Source organism: Ranitomeya imitator, chromosome 1 (assembly GCF_032444005.1).
Source record: "Ranitomeya imitator isolate aRanImi1 chromosome 1, aRanImi1.pri, whole genome shotgun sequence".
NCBI lineage: Eukaryota > Metazoa > Chordata > Amphibia > Anura > Dendrobatidae > Ranitomeya > Ranitomeya imitator.
The window spans coordinates 76,498,143-76,519,369 of record NC_091282.1 but is presented as its reverse complement, the minus strand read 5'-3'; the positions used below and the strand labels follow the sequence as shown (position 1 = coordinate 76,519,369).

Sequence of the window (21,227 nt, the reverse complement as noted above, 5' to 3'; positions counted from 1 at the left end):
GCAAAACTAACTCTAAACTAGTAACCATGTTTTGTGTAATAGCTATAGTGTGCATGCTTACTGAACCCTGTCACCATGTATCATCCCTTGCCATGCCTAGATGGGGCCTCTTATCTAAATGTTGAGCAGGTTGAAAGCCTACAGGCCAATGATTCAAGTGAAAAGGTGCCATACAAATCCATACACGTGTAAATATCATTGTAGAAATTTACACATCTGCCACATGCCTGTCATAAATTTGTCAAAATCACCCAATAAAAAACAAAAAATGTATACTGTAATGCTCTATTCATGATACTTGTAGTTTTTGGGGGGATTCAAAAATATTCCACTTTTAAATCTGGTCACTGGTAAACTCATTGTAGGCAAACACCTACTTTTTCAGCTTTGTAGAGTAACATAGTAACATAGTTAGTAAGGCCGAAAAAAGACATTTGTCCATCCAGTTCAGCCTATATTCCATCATAATAAATCCCCAGATCTACGTCCTTCTACAGAACCTAATAATTGTATGATACAATATTGTTCTGCTCCAGGAAGACATCCAGGCCTCTCTTGAACCCCTCGACTGAGTTCGCCATCACCACCTCCTCAGGCAAGCAATTCCAGATTCTCACTGCCCTAACAGTAAAGAATCCTCTTCTATGTTGGTGGAAAAACCTTCTCTCCTCCAGACGCAAAGAATGCCCCCTTGTGCCCGTCACCTTCCTTGGTATAAACAGATCCTCAGCGAGATATTTGTATTGTCCCCTTATATACTTATACATGGTTATTAGATCGCCCCTCAGTCGTCTTTTTTCTAGACTAAATAATCCTAATTTCGCTAATCTATCTGGGTATTGTAGTTCTCCCATCCCCTTTATTAATTTTGTTACCCTCCTTTGTACTCTCTCTAGTTCCATTATATCCTTCCTGAGCACCGGTGCCCAAAACTGGACACAGTACTCCATGTGCGGTCTAACTAGGGATTTGTACAGAGGCAGTATAATGCTCTCATCATGTGTATCCAGACCTCTTTTAATGCACCCCATGATCCTGTTTGCCTTGGCAGCTGCTGCCTGGCACTGGCTGCTCCAGGTAAGTTTATCATTAACTAGGATCCCCAAGTCCTTCTCCCTGTCAGATTTACCCAGTGGTTTCCCATTCAGTGTGTAATGGTGATATTGATTCCTTCTTCCCATGTGTATAACCTTACATTTATCATTGTTAAACCTCATCTGCCACTTTTTCAGCCCAAGTTTCCAACTTATCCAGATCCATCTGTAGCAGAATACTATCTTCTCTTGTATTAACTGCTTTACATAGTTTTGTATCATCTGCAAATATTGGTATTTTACTGTGTAAACCTTCTACCAGATCATTAATGAATATGTTGAAGAGAACAGGTCCCAATACCGACCCCTGCGGTACCCCACTGGTCACAGCGACCCAGTTAGAGACTATACCATTTATAACCACCCTCTGCTTTCTATCACTAAGCCAGTTACTAACCCATTTACACACATTTTCCCCCAGACCAAGCATTCTCATTTTGTGTACCAACCTCTTGTGCGGCACGGTATCAAACGCTTTGGAAAAATCGAGATATACCACGTCCAATGACTCACTGTGGTCCAGCCTATAGCTTACCTCTTCATAAAAACTGATTAGATTGGTTTGACAGGAGCGATTTCTCATAAACCCATGCTGATATGGAGTTAAACAGTTATTCTCATTGAGATAATCCAGAATAACATCCCTCAGAAACCCTTCAAATATTTTACCAACAATAGAGGTTAGACTTACTGGCCTATAATTTCCAGGTTCACTTTTAGAGCCCTTTTTGAATATTGGCACCACATTTGCTATGCGCCAGTCCTGCGGAACAGACCCTGTCGCTATAGAGTCCCTAAAAATAAGAAATAATGGTTTATCTATTACATTACTTAGTTCTCTTAGTACTCGTGGGTGTATGCCATCCGGACCCGGAGATTTATCTATTTTAATCTTATTTAGCCGGTTTCGCACCTCTTCTTGGGTTAGATTGGTGACCCTTAATATAGGGTTTTCATTGTTTCTTGGGATTTCACCTAGCATTTCATTTTCCACCGTGAATACCGTGGAGAAGAAGGTGTTTAATATATTAGCTTTTTCCTCGTCATCTACAACCATTCTTTCCTCACTATTTTTAGTAGACTAAGGCAGAATCACCAGAGTCACCTCATTATTATTACAGTGCAGGTAATGTAAACACAGACTGCAGCTCTGCTGTTCTGCAAGAGGCTAAAATAAAGCAGAATAGTAAAGCCAAGCACAAAGATATGGCTATGTGCACACGTTGCGGATTCTCTGCGGATCCGCAGCGTTTTTTGAGGTGCAGAAACGCTGCAGATCCGCAATTGATTTACAGTACAATGTAAATCAATGAGAGAAAAAAAAAATGCTGTGCACACTTTGCGGAAAATCCGCTGCGGAAACGCTGCGGTTTAAAAGAAGTAGCATGTCACTTTTTTGTGTATCTGCAGCGTTTTTGTACCCATTTCATTATAGAAAACCGCAGGGGTAAAAAAAACGCAGCAAATCCGCAAGAAAACCGCAGCAAAAACGCCCAAAAAACTGCGGAACCGCACAAAAAACACGACAAATCCGCAGGTGCGTTTTCTGCCAGGAGAGGCAGAATCCGCACCAGAAATTCCTAAGCCCAATCCGCAGCGTGTGAACATAGCCTAAGACTTGGTCTGCAGCTCCTCTCAAACTTCTTGGACAGAGAGGGTTAGAGCCACATTTCTTAATCCACACATATTGCCAACACTGCCTATACAGACTAAACACAGATGCTATGTTTGTGCCTCAAATATGGCGGCCCCCAAAAATATAAAAAAAATAAAAAAAAAAAGTGGGCTATTTACACCCAGCTTAACACAGCTGTCACCTGTGTTGCATCTGATCAAAGATATTAATCCACAATGACACAACTATCAAACTCTGTAGTGGTTAGATGGGTTGCACAGTGGCCTCCATCACTGCCACGTTGGTACGTATAAAATAAATTAAAAAAAAAAAAAAGGATATTCAGTATCGTCACAATTGTAAAAGTTTATTCTATGGTTTCTAATCCATACGGTAAATGCTGTAAAAAAAAAAAAAAAAAAAACTGAAATGCCAAAAATAACTTTTTTTTCAGCCATCGCACCAACACCTCCCCCACCCGACTCGCAAACAAAAAACACTATGTATCTCAGAATGATACCAATAAAAAAAAGTACAACACATGAAAAAAAAAAAAGTGTGTGTCATTACTTTATAAGCTATGAATATTTTAAAGCTAAAAGTCTTCTGAAGCAGCTGCTGATGTCATCACATGCCTGTGTCAAAGATATGGATAACGGGTAAGGCCTCTTCCACACTTCCGTCGTTTGGCATTTGTCGTAATCCGTCGTTTTGGGCAAAAAACGGATCCTGCAAATGTGCTTGCAGGATGCGTTTTTTGCACATAGACTTGTATTAGCGACGGATGGCCACACGTCGCGTCCATCATGCAACGGATCCGTCGTGTTTCGGCGGACGCAACGGACAATAAAAAGTTCACTGTAATGTTTTTTTGTCTGTCGCGTCCGCCATTTTCTACCACGCATGCACGGCCGAAACTCCGCCCCCTCCTCCCCGGACTTCAGAATGGGCAGCGGATGCGTTGAAAAACTGCATCCGCTGCCCACGTCGTGTAGAAATTTCACAACGTCCGTCGGTACGTCGGCCCGACGCATAGCGACGGACCCGTACCGACAGAAGTGTGTAAGAGGCCTTAATGGCCCCAAGGACTGGACAAGTTGTTTGTTTATTCCCATTCCGAAGAAGGGAGATGCTATCTCCTGTGGAAACTATCAGACTATAAGGCTATGTGCACACATTGAAGATTTTGCTGTGGATCTGCAGCTGCGGGTTCGCAGCAGCTTTCCATGCGTTTATAGTACAATGTAAACCTATGGAAAACGCAATCCGCAGTGCCCATGCTGCGGAAAAAGACGTGCAGAAACGCTGCAGGTTACATTCCTCAGCATGTCAAATTCTTTGTGCGGATTCCGCAGCGTTTTTACACCTGCTCAATAATAGGAATCCGCAGGTGTAAAACAGCAGGTTGAATCCGCATAAAATCCGTGGTAAATCCGCAGGTAAACGCAGTGCCTTTTACCTGCGGATTTCTCAAATCCACTATGGAAAAATCCGCATAGCTCAAAACTACGTGTGCACATACCCTAACGCTCATGCCAGCAAAATACTACTGAAGATCCTACAAAGTCAATTAGAGCCTTATTTTGACAAAGAGCTGGCAGAGGAACAAGAGATGTGATTGCTAACATTAGATGGATAATGGAAAAGGCCAAATAATTCAATATGGAGAGAGATTTTTGCTTCATCGAATACAGCAAAAAATTGTCGAATGTTATAAATACCATGGATGGAAAGAAGAACAAACAAATGAAGCCAGACAGGTCACTTGAAGCAAGGATCACCAAGCCAAGACTTGACTACTTTGGTACACATTATTCGAACCACTGGAATAGGACACCATGGTCGGACAAATAGAAGGAGCAAGGCCAAGAGGAACACCAGCACCTCGAAGGCTTGATACTAGCAAGGTAACGTGGAGAAGACTCTGTTGGACCTATTTAGGCTTGCACAAGATTGATCTTCCTATGGAGTGTTCATCCATGAAGTCAATATGGCTTGATATCAAACAGAAGGCCGCTAATATTATAATTATATATAAGCTTTGGCATTACTGTAAGTGCTGATACTTTGAAGAATCTTGTTGCCAGGTAATTTTAACCACACAGCAAACATCATTATTAAAAAAAAAAAATAAACGGTAGAGGAATTGTGATTTTTTTTTTGTTTCTTTTTGTTTAACCAATATATGATATAGTGTTTGGAATGATTCAACACTACAACTGGCTCTTTGTACCAACGGATAAGGGGTGAAAGACTATCATTTATTGTGTGAAAAATACTTGATCACTTCCGTTTTATGTCCTGTATAAGAATATCTGTTTTTCCAATGCAGCTTGGTTACATCTGAAAGCAGGAATTAATTTTTATAGACAGGCGCCAATAGAAGGCATTCCCGATACAACAATTAAAGTTTATTCATTTTACGATTAGGAATCGAATAAAGGCCTCTACTGAAAGACAACTTTTCTGACTATACGTAAGCTTTTCTGGCAGAAACTATAATAATCTTTTATTACTGAAGCATTGCTAGGTGTGGATTGACCTCGGAGGTACCGTGTGCCCCCAAGTCTCTGCCCGCTCCCCTCACCCTCTCATACCTTACTGCATTTCTAGATTTGGCAGAGCCTGAAACGTTCTGTAATCAAGATTATAAATGTTTGTGTTGCTGGTGCGATCTAGCTAAGCTGACAATCTAGGTATTAAGACTACGAGTGAGGCTTTACAGCAGGCCTTGGGCACTAAATAGCTGTAATGTGGTATGCTCACACCAGTGGTCATGTTACATTTAATTATAGTAACAGGCACAGCTCCCCAATATCCCAGAAAGTCAGCACTGCGACCTGCCAGGAAGCTGCACAGTGGTGTCTCATTTCATATTGTGCACGCAGCGGAGCTGAAATAGACTGCCCGTATGCGAGCGGTGCACAGTATATTGCAATGCCGGCTAAAGCACATTTTCTTCTACTATGCCATAATTAAAGGGGACCTGTCATCAAGTCAAAAGTGGACAGTTTTTTTATTATTCTTGCTGCCACCTTGACTATTCAGCTTTTTTCTTTTCTAAAATCTGCCATACTATCCTAGAGATATGGGCCTTTATATTTAGTGCTAATTGTTCCGTTCCTTACAAGGGAGTGTGGCTCACAGGATTCTCCCGACACGTGTCTTTAGGCTGCACTGCATTATTGCCCTGTGAGCACAGCCCCTTAATAAAGACCAGAGGAAAACTGGCAGTAGATGACAAGGCCCTCTGAAATCGTATGGCAGATTAAAAAAAAAAAATTATGTAGGAAAGATATACATCTTTGTACCGTGTTAGCCAGTAGATAGAAAAATATTTAGAATTGAGAGTCCTCAGTGGTTGATACCTTATAATGGCCAATTGAAAAGATGGTAACAAATTGCAAGCTTTCGAGACTAGCTCGCAATTTGTTACCATCTTTTCAGTTAGCCATTAAAAGGTATCAACCACTGAGGACTCAAAAAAAATAATAGAGGATCAGCAAATAAAAAGAAGAGCAAAAACTGGCCACTTTTGACCTGGTGACAGGTTGTCATTCAATCTTTCCACAGGCAGGTGCAAAAAAAAGTCAAGTCTGGGATCTGCTTAGCCCCCGACTATTGTAGGGTACCCCTTCCCACGGTGGAATGGCTTTTAAAACTTATTTGATCAAACTAGTATCAACTAAGTACCATATGTAATTTATATGTGTTATTTACTATTGATTTACTGCAGGGCATTCGCTCATTTTGTTTTTATTCTAGGTTATGTTTGTTAAAAGGGTGGCCCGAAGTCAAAGTAATTTTCATTCTGAATCCCGATCCATTTAGTGCCATAATCTAAACAATTTTCTAATATACTTGCATTAAACATTTCCTACCAATCCCCCAGTACACCAACTGTTTTTCTATTTTTCCCCTACTTCCTTTCTGATGACGCTTCATTTGATAATCCCCAAGTGCATACGGAGATACTCATACACCGCGTCATCAGGGGGCACAGGCGGCGGTCATTGCTACAGCCCCTTGCCATCACCCCCTTGAAGTGAAGTGTCATCAGTGACTCATTTCAGGGACTGGGCTGGTTGCTGCTCTGCGTGCCCTGCACAGTGTGATATGCACAGTCACAGAGTGCGCTCTGTTGTTGGTTTACATCAGTAGTAACAAGCCGACAACAGAGCGGTGTCATAATACCCAATGTGCAGAGTCCAGTGATATCACCTGTGGGGTGCAGCGCTGGTTACTGCACGCAGGGTGTTGTCACACCGCTCGGCTACCAGCTACTGATCTGAGCCGACAACAGAGCACTCCGCTGTCATTGTGTACAGCGTGCAGGGACACAACAGGGGCTAGCCCAGCCCTCACAAACGAGCATGCACTGGGGAGTCTCAAACGAAGAGTCATCAGAGAGCAAGTAGGGAAAAAATAATAGAAGAGCAGTTAGATCATGTAGTTAGGGAAGGATTGGGAATATTTAATGCAAGTATATTAGAAATTAGTTTAGATTATGGCTCTAAATAGATAGGGATATAGAATTAAATGTACTTTGACTTTGGACCACCCTTTAATGGCCACAGTGTTGATGTGTACCTACACATTTCACTTACACTAACATGTGTTCCAGCTCATTTCTTTGGTTTTGTCCTAAAAAAGAACCTGTCAATTAACAGTAGTTTTCTCGACGTGTCCTTGTGTAAACTTTGGGGTTGTGTTTAAAACTCAAGTTATAATTGTGCACACGTGCTAAAATGTCACTTAAGAGTCATGTAGGCGGTGCCTGTAAGGTCTAAGAGTCATCCTAAACTACCTCAGGCTACATAAAGCACACGCCCAGTACAGTCAGGCGTAGTAGATACATATGCGCAATGTGCATGTGGCAAGTAACATGACTCCAATAAAGTGCATGCAGTCTTTACTGTACCTATATATGACATGTTATATGTTTTAGTACTTCACAACTTGCCCGGATTTCCTGTGTGTTATGTGTCTGCTGTCGTGCAAACAGTCACAAGGATGTGGCGGCACCCTCCTAATATGCAAACACTGAATATTTAAACAGATTCTGTCACGGAGATGCAAAGTCTGCAATCCAAGACGATCTGCTAACGAAACAAGCTTCTTGTATAGACAGCAACTGTCTAATTAGTCTTTGCCTTGTGGGCAAGATAAGCACAAAAATGCAAAAGGACTTCTGTAACGGTGACATCATTTGCATAAATACATTTTTAAAAAAAATATACGTTTGGGTGCTTAAAAGGGAATGTGTCATCAGAAAAAAAAAAACTGTTTAAATCAGGTGTTTGAAATGTATATTTTAATGTTAGCAATGTGGTTTTTGTTTTCTTCCAAATAATCTATATTAAAAATAATAATTATAAGTCTCGCAATTTTCATACTGGCCACTGTTAATTTTTTCATATTTTCTGATCTTTATTGCTGCTAATGGACAAATAGCCCCAGAGGTCAGTGCAAACAAAAAACAAAACAAAAACTATCTATATACAGTACAGACCAAACGTTTGGACACACCTTCTCATTTAAAGATTTTCTGTATTTTCATGACTATGAAAATTGTACATTCACACTGAAGGCATCAAAACTATGAACTAACACATGGGGAATTACAGTGGGGAAAAAAAGTATTTAGTCAGTCAGCAATAGTGCAAGTTCCACCACTTAAAAAGATGAGAGGCGTCTGTAATTTACATCATAGGTAGACCTCAACTATGGGAGACAAACTGAGAAAAAAAAATCCAGAAAATCACATTGTCTGTTTATTTATCATTTTATTTGCATATTATGGTGGAAAATAAGTATTTGGTCAGAAACAAACAATCAAGATTTCTGGCTCTCACAGACCTGTAACTTCTTTAAGAGTCTCCTCTTTCCTCCACTCATTACCTGTAGTAATGGCACCTGTTTAAACTTGTTATCAGTATAAAAAGACACCTGTGCACACCCTCAAACAGTCTGACTCCAAACTCCACTATGGTGAAGACCAAAGAGCTGTCAAAGGACACCAGAAACAAAATTGTAGCCCTGCACCAGGCTGGGAAGACTGAATCTGCAATAGCCAACCAGCTTGGAGTGAAGAAATCAACAGTGGGAGCAATAATTAGAAAATGGAAGACATACAAGACCACTGATAATCTCCCTCGATCTGGGGCTCCACGCAAAATCCCACCCCGTGGGGTCAGAATGATCACAAGAACGGTGAGCAAAAATCCCAGAACCACGCGGGGGGACCTAGTGAATGAACTGCAGAGACCTGGGACCAATGTAACAAGGCCTACCATAAGTAACACACTACGCCACCATTGACTCAGATCCTGCAGTGCCAGACGTGTCCCACTGCTTAAGCCGGTACATGTCCGGGCCCGTCTGAAGTTTGCTAGAGAGCATTTGGATGATCCAGAGGAGTTTTGGGAGAATGTCCTATGGTCTGATGAAACCAAACTGGAACTGTTTGGTAGAAACACAACTTGTCGTGTTTGGAGGAAAAAGAATACGGAGTTGCATCCATCAAACACCATACCTACTGTAAAGCATGGTGGTGGAAACATCATGCTTTGGGGCTGTTTCTCTGCAAAGGGGCCAGGACGACTGATCCGGGTACATGAAAGAATGAATGGGGCCATGTATCGTGAGATTTTGAGTGCAAACCTCCTTCCATCAGCAAGGGCATTGAAGATGAAATGTGGCTGGGTCTTTCAACATGACAATGATCCAAAGCACACCGCCTGGGCAACGAAGGAGTGGCTTCGTAAGAAGCATTTCAAGGTCCTGGAGTGGCCTAGCCAGTCTCCAGATCTCAACCCAATAGAAAACCTTTGGAGGGAGTTGAAAGTCCGTGTTGCCAAGCGAAAAGCCAAAAACATCACTGCTCTAGAGGAGATCTGCATGGAGGAATGGGCCAACATACCAACAACAGTGTGTGGCAACCTTGTGAAGACTTACAGAAAACGTTTGACCTCTGTCATTGCCAACAAAGGATATATTACAACGTATTGAGATGAAATTTTGTTTCTGACCAAATACTTATTTTCCACCATAATATGCAAATAAAATGTTAAAAAAAACAGACAATGTGATTTTCTGGATTTTTTTTTCTCAGTTTGTCTCCCATAGTTGAGGTCTACCTATGATGTAAATTACAGACGCCTCTCATCTTTTTAAGTGGTGGAACTTGCACTATTGCTGACTGACTAAATACTTTTTTGCCCCACTGTATATACTTAACAAAAAAGTGTGAAACAACTGAAATTATGTCTTATATTCTAGGTTCTTCAAAGTAGCCACCTTTTGCTTTGATTACTGCTTTGCACACTCTTGGCATTCTCTTGATGAGCTTCAAGAGGTAGTCACCGGAAATGGTCTTCCAACAATCTTGAAGGAGTTCCCAGAGATGCTTAGCACTTGTTGGCCCTTTTGCCTTCACTCTGCGGTCAAGCTCATCCTAAACCATTTTGATTGGGTTCAGGTCTGGTGACTGTGGAAACCAGGTCATCTGGCATAGCACCCTATCACTCTCCTTCTTGGTCAAATAGCCCTTACACAGCCTGGAGGTGTGTTTGGGGTCATTGTCCTGTTGAAAAATCGATGATGGTCCAACTAAATGCAAACAGGATGGAATAGCATGCCGCTGCAACATGCTGTGGTAACCATGCTAGTTCAGTATGCCTTCAATTTTGAATAAATCCCCAACAGTGTCACCAGCAAAGCACCCCTACACCATCACACCTCCTCCTCCATGGTTCACCTTTTATGCGTCACACAAAGACACGGTGGTTGGAACCAAAGATCTCAAATTTGAACTCATCAGACCAAAGCACAGATTTCCACTGGTCTAGTGTCCATTCCTTGTGTTCTTTAGCCCAAACAAGTCTCTTCTGCTTGTTGCCTGTCCTTAGCAGTGGTTTCCTAGCCGCTATTTTACAATGAAGGCCTCCTGCACAGTCTCCTCTTAACAGTTGTTGTAGAGATGTGTCTGCTGCTAGAACTCTGTGTGGCATTGACCTGGTCTCTAATCTGAGCTGCTGTTAACCTGTGATTTCTGAGGCTGGTGACTTGGATAAACTTATCCTCAGAAGCAGAGGTGACTCTTGGTCTTCCTTTCCTGGGGCAGTCCTCAGGTGAGCCAGTTTCTTTGTAGCACTTGATTGTTTTTGCCACTGCACTTGGGGACACTTTCACAGTTTTCCCAATTTTTCGGACTGACCGACCTCCATTTCTTAAAGTAATGATGGCCACTCGTTTTTCTTAGAATTTGTATTATGGTAAGAAAAAAGCAGCTAACAGTCTATTCAGTAGGACTATCAGCTGTGTAGCTACCAGACTTCTGCACAAGACAACTGATGGTCCCAACACCATTTATAAGGCAAGAAATCCCACTTATTAAACCTGACAGGGCACACCTGTGAAGTGAAAACCATTCCCGGTGACTACCTCTTGAAGCTCATCAAGAGAATGCCAAGAGTGTGCAAAGCAGTCATCAAAGCAAAAGGTGGCTACTTTGAAGAACCTAGAATATAAGACATAATTTCAGTTGTTTCACACTTTTTTGTTAAGTATATAATTCCACGTGTTAATTCATAGTTTTGATGCCTTCAGTGCGAATGTACAATTTTCATAGTCATGAAAATACAGAAAATTCTTTAAATGAGAAGGTTTGTTCAAACTTTTGGTCTGTACTGTATATCTATATCTGTCTACACACACACACTTCCAAAAAAACCTTTTTTGGTAAAAAAAAAAAAAAAATAATCCATATCACATTCTATATTAAAAACCCCATAAATTACATAGAACATAAAAACATGCTTTAAACAAGAGGTAATTTCTGATGACACGAGCTCCAATTCTATACTGTACCTTCATGTGTCTATGATTTTATATGGTACCAAACAAATTGATAATTTTTTTTTATTTCTAAAGAATATGCAAGAAAAAGAAAGTTGTGCTTTTAAATATAATGGAACTATTTTTTTTCTAGGGAGCTTTGCTTTATATTTATAGCAAATATTAGTCCCGATCCTGTAATACCTACCCAAACTCTGTGCAGTAGAAGTTTGGCTTAATTGCAGGCACAGCAGTGTTGCTAATTAGGCAGCAGAGATACCTTGGGAAGCAGGTGAGCGAACAAAAATGGACATGAATCGATGGTAACCAGAGCGTAAACAAAATCGCTTGCACAAGGTCCTGATTCACCTGATGAAAACTTCAATACTAACAAACCCGAGTGATTGTACTCACCGCGCTTCACTGGACTTCACAGAATCTCCTAGACATACAAAGTTCTCGATGTATCCAGCGCTGCAGTTGATCTTGGTCCAGTCTGGTTTACAAACATCCAGAAAGTGAGGCCTCAGGCGCCCGATGGTGTACTTGGCGATATCGGTCAGCGACTGGCTTACTGCAGCTCCAAAGATGAACGTGCCAATGGCTTTGTAAATAGTTGCTACATAGTGATTTCTGACAAAGCCGTTAGACTGCAGGCACTTATAAAATACAGACAGGGCTTCCCCTAAAATGATCTGTAGGGAAGAAAAGGACACCGGTTAATATAATGGTCAGCAACTTCCCGGACTACAAGAAATAACCTACAGATTTTCACAGTGCTATAGATATCAATTTGGCCCTTGTATTGTACATATATGACTGTGTATTGTATATGTGATTATATATTTAAGTCCTCTTCTTCTCAGAAGAGGCAATTTGCATATATATTTACATTCATTAAAGGGATTATCCAGTAATACAAAAAGGGGGGGGGGGGGGGGGGAGAAGTGGATTAAAATATTGGGAAAATAATTTCCAAAATACCTTTAATTAGCAAATCGCTCTCGTTTTGCCTATAGAGGTAACACAAAAGAATACAGCAGCATCTGTAAGCGCTAATATGTGCAAATATTGACTTACTGCTATATGCAATATACTTATAAAAATGAAGATTTAGTGCATAAAATTGGAGTGTTGCTGTATTGTCTTGTCGGTATATTATACAGTCCCGGCAGCTCGCACTTGTTCACACTTGCTTTATCCTGTTCAGAGGTGCTGACCATTTTTTTGTAGTATACATATGGAGCTGTTGCCTGCCTTCTTTTCTGACTGCAGTCCTCCCTTCACCATAAGCTGTTTTTAATTAATGATGGATCCTACCTTCCCTTTAGATTTGTAGGCTTTTCACCTGGGAGAGGCATGTTTGATAAATATTAGTTTTAGGGTCCTGTCAAAGAAAGGTCACCTTGCCGTGGTGGATGGGCACACATAAATTGGCCAATATATGCATTAAAGTATCTTCATTTTTATAAGAATATTCTATATAGCAGTAATGCAGTTCAAGTTTCATATATTCCTCAAGCTCAATGTGGAAAAATCTGAACTAATTATCTTTCCTCCATCTCGCATATCTTCCCTAACTGATCTATCTATCAAAATAAATGAAATCACACTTTCCCCTGTCCCCTAAAATCCGCTGCCTCGGAGTAACCCTGGACTCTGCCCTGTCGTTCAAACCGCACATCCAAGCTCTCGCCACCTCCTGTCGCCTCCAGCTCAAAAATATATCCTGAATCCGTCCTTTTCTCAACCCACACTCTACCAGAATGCTTGTGCATGACCTAATTGTGGCACCCCTAGGGGTATTTGCCACAAAAATAGTTACTGACAGTAAATGCAAATACTAAAATAGCAAGACTGCACTACCACCTCCGGCCAGAAGGGGGAGCTCCAGAGACTCCCCTTGATCCATTCTGGTCTGAGAGAAGAACTGGCAGTTGGGCTAAGGAGCTGATAGTGAGAGGTCATACAGTTGAATCTCTAACAGCCCTGTGACTGTTACCAGGCCTAAATCACCGGCCTGAGGAGAAGAGGGATAGAGAAAAAGGACATTGTGAGAACCGGGTAGCATTAATCACTACCCAGAACAGGCGCAAAGACGGATACCGGATCCGTGGCTGTATTCATTACATATAATACAGCAACCGGAAAAACGTGAGGTGATATCAGCTTCACTAGGGTCGGACGCAGCAACAGACACAGAGTTCAGCGGTACTCCTGGAGGGGGTAAGCCGATAAAAGGACTCGGGTTGCCCGGGTTGCCCGTCGAACCAGGACCCGGAGGGGACAGATTGGGCCGGCAGCCAGTTCACATACAGCAGCAGGGCCACACAGATATTGCGTACAATAAGAGGCGAAGACCTCGGCAGGGTCAAAGTAACTCAGAGTTCCCATACAGACTCCGGTGACAGGACTGGTTGTAAATCCTTTTTTGTTAAAGTAAACTGGTTAAACGTTTCAGTGCCTCAGCCTTTCATTTGGACAATAGCCATCTATCCAGGAATGGGATCATCACCGCTGGGAGAACCTGCTGCTGATCAAGTAAGTGCTTGTTCCCTCACGATACCCTTTACACTGTGCATTGCCTGAGGCCACAGCACCGGGTCAAGCCACCCGTGACACCCCCCTCAAGAGACAGACCCCATTGGTCCGGTGCTGGGTACCCCGGTCTCTTGGGCGTCACATAATCATCTCCCGACCCTCCTCCTCTGTGGCCTACCTTCTAACACTCTCGCACCCCTCCAGTCCGTCCTTAATTCTGCTGCCCGACTAATTCATCTCTCTCCTCACTACACTCCTGCTTCCCCAATTTGCAAATCCCTTCACTGGCTCCCATTCCCTCAGCATATCAAGTTTAAAACTACTAACACTGACCTACAAAGCCATCCATAACTTTTCTCCTCCGTATATTTCCAAACTAATCTCTCAATATCTTCCCTCACGTAATCTCCGGTCCTCCCAAGATCTCCTCCTCTCCTCCACGCTTATTCGCTCCTCACTCAATCGCCTCCAAGACGTCTCCCGAATATCCCCCATCCTCTGGAATTCTGTGCCCAAACACATCCGGTTATCCATATTTGGATCCTTCAAAAGAAACCTGAAAACCCATCTCTTCAAGGAAGCTTACAGCCTGTAAAGACCACACGGCCACCTCAACACCATTGGAGCTACTGCAACCCTCGACCTACTGTCTCCTTCCCCATAATCCTGTAGAATGTAAACCCGCAAGGGCAGGGTCCTCGCCCCTCTGTATCAGTCTGTCATTGTTAGTTTTGTTTACTGTAAGTGATATTTGTATTTTGATGTAACCCCTTCTCATGTACAGAACCATGGAATTAATGGTGCTATATAAATAAATAATAATATATTCAATGTTTGCATATATCTTTGCGTTTTCAAAGTAATGTTACATTCTCTAGTTTGTATATTATGCAGTCATGGCAGCTTGCACCTGTTCATACATCCTTATCCTGTTCAGAGGTGCTGGTCTTTTTTTTTTCTTTAAAGAAATAATCCCTGTAGGAGATTGAAAGGTTTACCATCTGGCCAAGAACGTTAACAGGATGGGTGCCTAAGAGCCTGTGCAGTAGTTGGAAACTCCTTTCATGTGTTCGAAGATGTGTTTCCAGTGAAAATTTAGGAAGTTTACTAAAGATGCAAGAAGTGCTGAGGTAAGAAGAGGCTGGTCACACTGTTGTCCATGTTTAGCTGATCTAATACTGGAGATACCAGGGGTACTTTAAGAAGAGGCTGCTCACACCCATGTCCACTGTCTACCCGGTCTATCAGATCTAATACTGGAGATATAAGGGGTACTGAAGTAAGAAGAGGCTGCTCACACTGCTGTCCACCCTATTCATTTTAGATAATACTGGAGATACAAGGAGTGCTGAGGTAAGAGGCAGATCACACAGTTGTCCATGTCTATTTGATGAAATACTGGAGATATCAGGAGTGCTGAGGTAAGCTCCAGCTCCAGATGAATGGTAAAAAACTTTTTCTTTATTGATCCAACTTAATAAAAACAGGATAATCCTTACAGATGTCAGACAGAATAAGTGATTGCGCAGAGAACGGCTACGCGTTTCGACCACAACGGGTCTTACTCATGCCTAGATAATCTCAGAAATGGTAGCTATATATATAGCACCCTAGAACCTATCACAAGCATTTCATCCGTCACATGACTAAATACACAGGTCCTGGAAGTCTATTTTGTAGATCACATTTTTATTGTCACAATAATAATGTGATCTACAAAATAGACTGTTTAATTTGCCAAATTTCATACATAGGGTGCACATCAAGAAAGTTGAAAACACGCGTCTCCGAACATCTCAGGGACGCAAAAAATTACAACATGATTAATAGGAATCTCTCAATGGTATCCAAACACTTCGGTATGACACATAATGGAGACACCGCAGCTCTTAGAGTACACGGCATAGAGAGAGTTTTTCCTCAAAGCCGCGGGGGTGATATAAAAAGACGCCTACTTACTAGGGAGGCGTTTTGGATGTACTGTCTGAACACTCGCTTCCCCGCGGGTATGAATAAAAGAAACGAAATACTTTACTATTATTGCTAATTAGGGCAATAGGTAGGTTTGACAATTTTATATTTTGCATTTATGTATGCGTTATTTTACTTTTATATGCACTATCTGCATTTGTCTTTATTGCACTTCCAGGACCTGTGTATTTAGTCATGTGACGGATGAAATGCTTGTGATAGGTTCTAGGGTGCTGTATATACAGCTACCATTTCTGAGATTATCTAGGCATGAGTAAGACCCGTTGTGGTCGAAATGCGTAGCCGTTCTCTGCGCAATCACTTATTCTGTCTGCCATCTGTAAGGATTATCCTGTTTTTATTACGTTGGATCAATAAAGAAAAAGTTTTTTACCATTCATCTGGAGCTGGAGTATATACATGGTTGGATCTGCTGCTGCTTGGAGTCCCGGGTCAGGACTTACTTTCGTGCTCCACATCTGATGGTCTGGTTGGTGAGCTGGCTGCGGCTTTTGTTAGCCGTTTTTCTTTTTTTAGTGCTGAGGTAAGAAAAGGCTGCTCACATTGCTGTCCACCCTGTCTGTCTAGCTGATCAAATACTGGAGATACCATGGTGGTGAGGTAAGAAGAAGAGGTTGCTCACACTGCTGTCCACCATGTCGATCTGATCTAATACTGGAGATACCATGGTGCTGAGGTAAGAAGAGACTGTTCACACTGCTGTCCACCATGTCTATCTGATCTAATACTGGAGATATCAGAAGTGGTGAGGTAAGAAGAGGCTGCTCACATTGCTGTCCACCCTGTCTGTCTAGCTGATCTAATACTGGAGATACCATGGTGGTGAGGTAAGAAGACGTTGCTCACACTGCGGTCCACCATGTCGATCTGATCTAATACTGGAGATACCATAATGCAGTGGTAAGAAATGGCTATTCACACTTCGGTCCACCATGTCTGTCTAGCTGATCTAATACACACTGCTGCCCTGTGTTTTGTGAATACCAAGGGGCTATTGTGACCTGTCGATAATCTATGCCATGTCATGCTAAGCTATCAACAGCAGCAGCAGAGGTACCTACTGCACATGCTCAGTTTTCTTTTGCCAGTCAACTCCTGTAACACTGAGATTGTATTAATCACAAGGTATCAAAAACAAAAGCCAAAATATAGAAAATGTGTAATATCCTTTAATGGCCGAAATTACTCAATCTCACTGCTTGTGAACTGCATGTATTGGAAACCCCTCCCCTCACAAAAAAAAAACAATTCATTTATCAGCTTTTATAACATTGAAGATAAACGATAAGGATTGCACAAGCAATAAAGTCACAGTAAAATTAATCTGATATGACAGCAGATAGAAGATTACTGGATGATAAAATATATGTATATGACACATTTGTAAGATTAGAGATGCTTGTGCATTTGAATGTGGTTTTTTAAATCGGAGGAGCCATCTCTGCTCGGTCTTCAGATATAAAAAGTATTGTACAGTTCTATGCAAAAAAGAAGAAGTGCTGGAAAAGGAGATTATTGACTGACTCATAAAAGGAACATCACTGTATAGCTGTCAATAATATTAAATGTGATTGTGACCAACAGAATGTATCACAAGAGAAGAATGTTATCTGGGACATTTTACAGAGAACTTTCATTAAACGTTTTAATTTATTAGGTTCTTTCCAAGATAATAATGCCGTGGGCCACATACCTAGTTAATAGCCTCTTTATATCAAATAACGTTCCAAGCACTGACACTAATTTACCATGACACATTAAAGGGATCAGTGATCATTTTATTAAAACCACGTATCAGAGGTTTACGGTTCTCAGCACCCACCAAATGCTGCCCCAACATGGATTCAGGTGGTTTTCAGGATAATCAAGTGATCTCTGCACCCCTGCCATACAGCAGATTTTGCCTGCAGTTGGATAGGCTTTTTCTCTTAGGGAGCCATTGCAAGCATATGTAGAAGAACATGGCGTCCATTCACATGAGTATATGTCCGAGTCATACAAGGACCAGGCATGTCCATCTACTCGGATATCTCATAGATGGGGGATCTGAGCAGGGTAGGTCATATAGACAGAAATTATCTTCACTGGACAAACCAATGTTTTTATCTGGTTTTCCAAAGCTTAAGCGCACTGTGTTCCCTGGCGATCTTAACATTGTGTACATCACAGGTGCAGTCAGAACTATCCATGTAACAAGTAGAAAAAGAGTGGCACTCACCGTCCTAAAAAAAAAAAATCTTTAACTTTATTTCGGCAATTTTAAAACATCCAGGTCAGGGGAGTTGTAAGTGGAACAGAGAGCTGGGACGACAATCGGTTTGCGCTCGTGCGCTTCAACAGATGATTGTCATCCCAGCTCTCTATTCCACTTACAGCTCTCCTGACCTGGAGGTTTTAAAATTGCCGAAATAAAGTTAAAGATTTTTTTTTAGGACGGTGAGTGCCACTTTTTTTCTACTTGTTACATGGACTGCATCATTGTCTTTTTCATGAGTGGGCACCCAGGAGTCTGATTTGGGCAGCCTATATAGCGGATTGGATCTGTACAATTAATCCAGCATATGTGCTGCAGTGGTGCGGATCATTTTGTTTTGCTTGGCAGTCAGAACTGTGATGGCTGCAGAGAACGAGGATTGCAGCCCTTCAGTGGTCGCTTATGGGCTGCAGTGCTCAAGTGACAAACTATCACAATATCATATCACTCAGAGCAGAGCTGGACCGGGATGTAATTATATACTTTTTTCCTTATTATATTCAGTACACAGGAGGGAGGGTTTCAAAACTGCTTGTCCAATATTGGCCAACCCCTTTAAATGGCGAGTCACGGAGTTAACGCCATGTTATATAGCAATCTAGAGAAGGCGACAATTTTGATTGTTTGGTCTAAACTTTAAAAGGGCATCTTGCAGTAGGATCTACACTCCTAAGATGTCTATATGGGCATGCAAGTCATAGAAAGATGATGAAAAGGATACCGTTATATCTGCAATCTGAGGTCTTACTCTTTAGAAATCCACATCTTAATATGTAAAAAGAGTTATTACGATCTCCCTGAGAATCTGCCTCCAGAGCTTATTATAAATGATAGGGGGCGTTACCAGTGTGAGACACGTAATGACTGACAGTCTGCTCTCTTGATCTACATGTCTCACACCGGTAATGCGCCCTTTCATTTATAATAAGATCTGGAGGCAGACTCTCACAGAGATCTATGTCCGCACCATAGATCTTAACAGGTCATTTACATAATGAGAAAAACATGGATTTCTTTGCAATAAAACATCGAATCGCAGATATCACGGTGTCTTTTTATTTAACTTCCTATGACCTGCATGCCCATATAGATAGATTAAGAGAGTTGATTGTACTGACAGACTCCCTTTAAGGGGTTGCTAGATAGTCAATAACTTAAGGCATTACAGAAGAAAATCCATTAAGACGCTCCTCAACAAAGTCTTTATCTGAAGGGCCCAGCACTTGCACGCATTACCTTAATGGCCTTTTATTTTCAATGAGCATTATGTAATGTTTTATTCCCCCTGTGGCAGTTCAGCTGGTGTTTCCAGTACATTACAACTAAAAACGGAATAGAAATAGAGATGTAAAGTATGTCCTTGTAGACTGGATACATGATCACTTGCTTGGGATATAGGGTTACTAGTGCCTTTGGGATGCACAGTAATGGGCTCCAAGACTGTAGTACGGTAATATGCTGACAGCAGGTTGAAAAAGAATTACGGTAGTTTTATCTTTTTAGCATGCAAACATGGAAGGGGTTATCAGGACGGAGCTCTACTTAGGTTTGGATAATTTCCACTCTTGCTAAGAGAATGTTGGGTCTCTGGAGACCACTTTTTGGGCAGAACAAGTGGTGATTAATTTTTCCATCAGCTGCTTGACAAGATTCCTGAGCAGCAAATTTCCATTTCAAGATTTGTGGAAAAACAAAATAAAACGAAAATCTTTCCTATGTCAAAAATAACGACAATGCAACAGCTTTTAGGTCTATGATGAAAGATACAATGTATATAAAAAGTTTACATGTCCTTGTTAAAATGCCAAGTATTAATCATTTAAAAAATAATTCCAAAAATAATAATTTCAGAACTTTTTTCCACCTTTAATGTCACCCATAATCTGTAAAATTCATTTGTGAAACAAACTGAAATCATTTTGAGAAGGGAAATTAAAGTATTAAAACTAAAATAATGTAATTGCATAGTGAAAAGCAGTGAATATTCATTTCTCTTTAACACCCCTTAACCCCAGGAGCTTTGTCCGGTTTTGCGTTTTCATTTTTCGCTCCCTTCCTTCCCAGAGCCATAACTTTTATTTTTCCTTCAATGTGGCCATGTGAGGGCTCATTTTTTTGCGGGGCAAGTTGATCTTTGGAACAATACCATTGGTTTTCCCATGTCATGTAACAGAAAACAGGAAAAAAATTCCAAGTGCGTTGAAATTGCAAAAAAAGTGCAATCCCACACTTGTTTTTTGTTTGGCTTTTTTGCTAGGTTCACTAAATGCTAAAACTGACCTGACATTATGATTCTCCAGGTCATTACAAGTTCATAGACACCAAACATGTCTAGGTTATTTTTTATCTAAGTGGTGAAAAAAAATTTCAAACTTTGCTAAAGAAAAAAAAAATTGTGCCATTTTCCGATACCCATAGCGTCTCTATTTTTTGTGATTTGGGGTCGGGTGAGGGCTTATTTTTTGCGTGCTGAGCTGACGTTTTTATGGATACCATTTTGGTGTAGATATGTTCTTATGATCATCCGTTTTTTTCTCGCTACGTCATTTGGCGATCAGGTTGATTTTTTTTATTGATAGATCGGGCGATTCTGAACGCGCCAATACTAAATATGTTTATGTTTGATTTTATTTTTATTGCTTTATTTTGAATGGGGTGAAAGGGAGGTGATATAAACTTTTTTTTTTTTTTTTTTAATTTCATTTTTTTTTTTTTTACTTTATTTTTTTTTTTTACTTTTGCCATGCTTCAATAGCCTCCATGGGAGGCTAGAAGCTGGCATAGCCTGATCGGCCCTGCTACATAGCAGCGATCATCAGATCGCTACTATGTAGCTTAATTACAGGCTTGCTATGAGCACCGACCACATGGTGGCGCTCACAGCAAGCCAGCA

At 41.2% G+C, this 21,227-nt stretch overlaps 1 protein-coding gene across 2 annotated transcripts in view; it reads right to left on the bottom strand.

Moving 5' to 3' along the window:
- Positions 1-21,227, bottom strand: part of PLPP1 (phospholipid phosphatase 1) — a 134,263-nt gene that overhangs the window by 26,595 nt on the left and 86,441 nt on the right. For both annotated transcript variants that reach the window (XM_069748305.1, XM_069748313.1), the window contains exon 3: positions 11,962-12,242. In XM_069748305.1, coding sequence (XP_069604406.1) covers positions 11,962-12,242 — 281 coding nt within the window. The remainder of the gene's footprint in view (positions 1-11,961; positions 12,243-21,227) is intronic.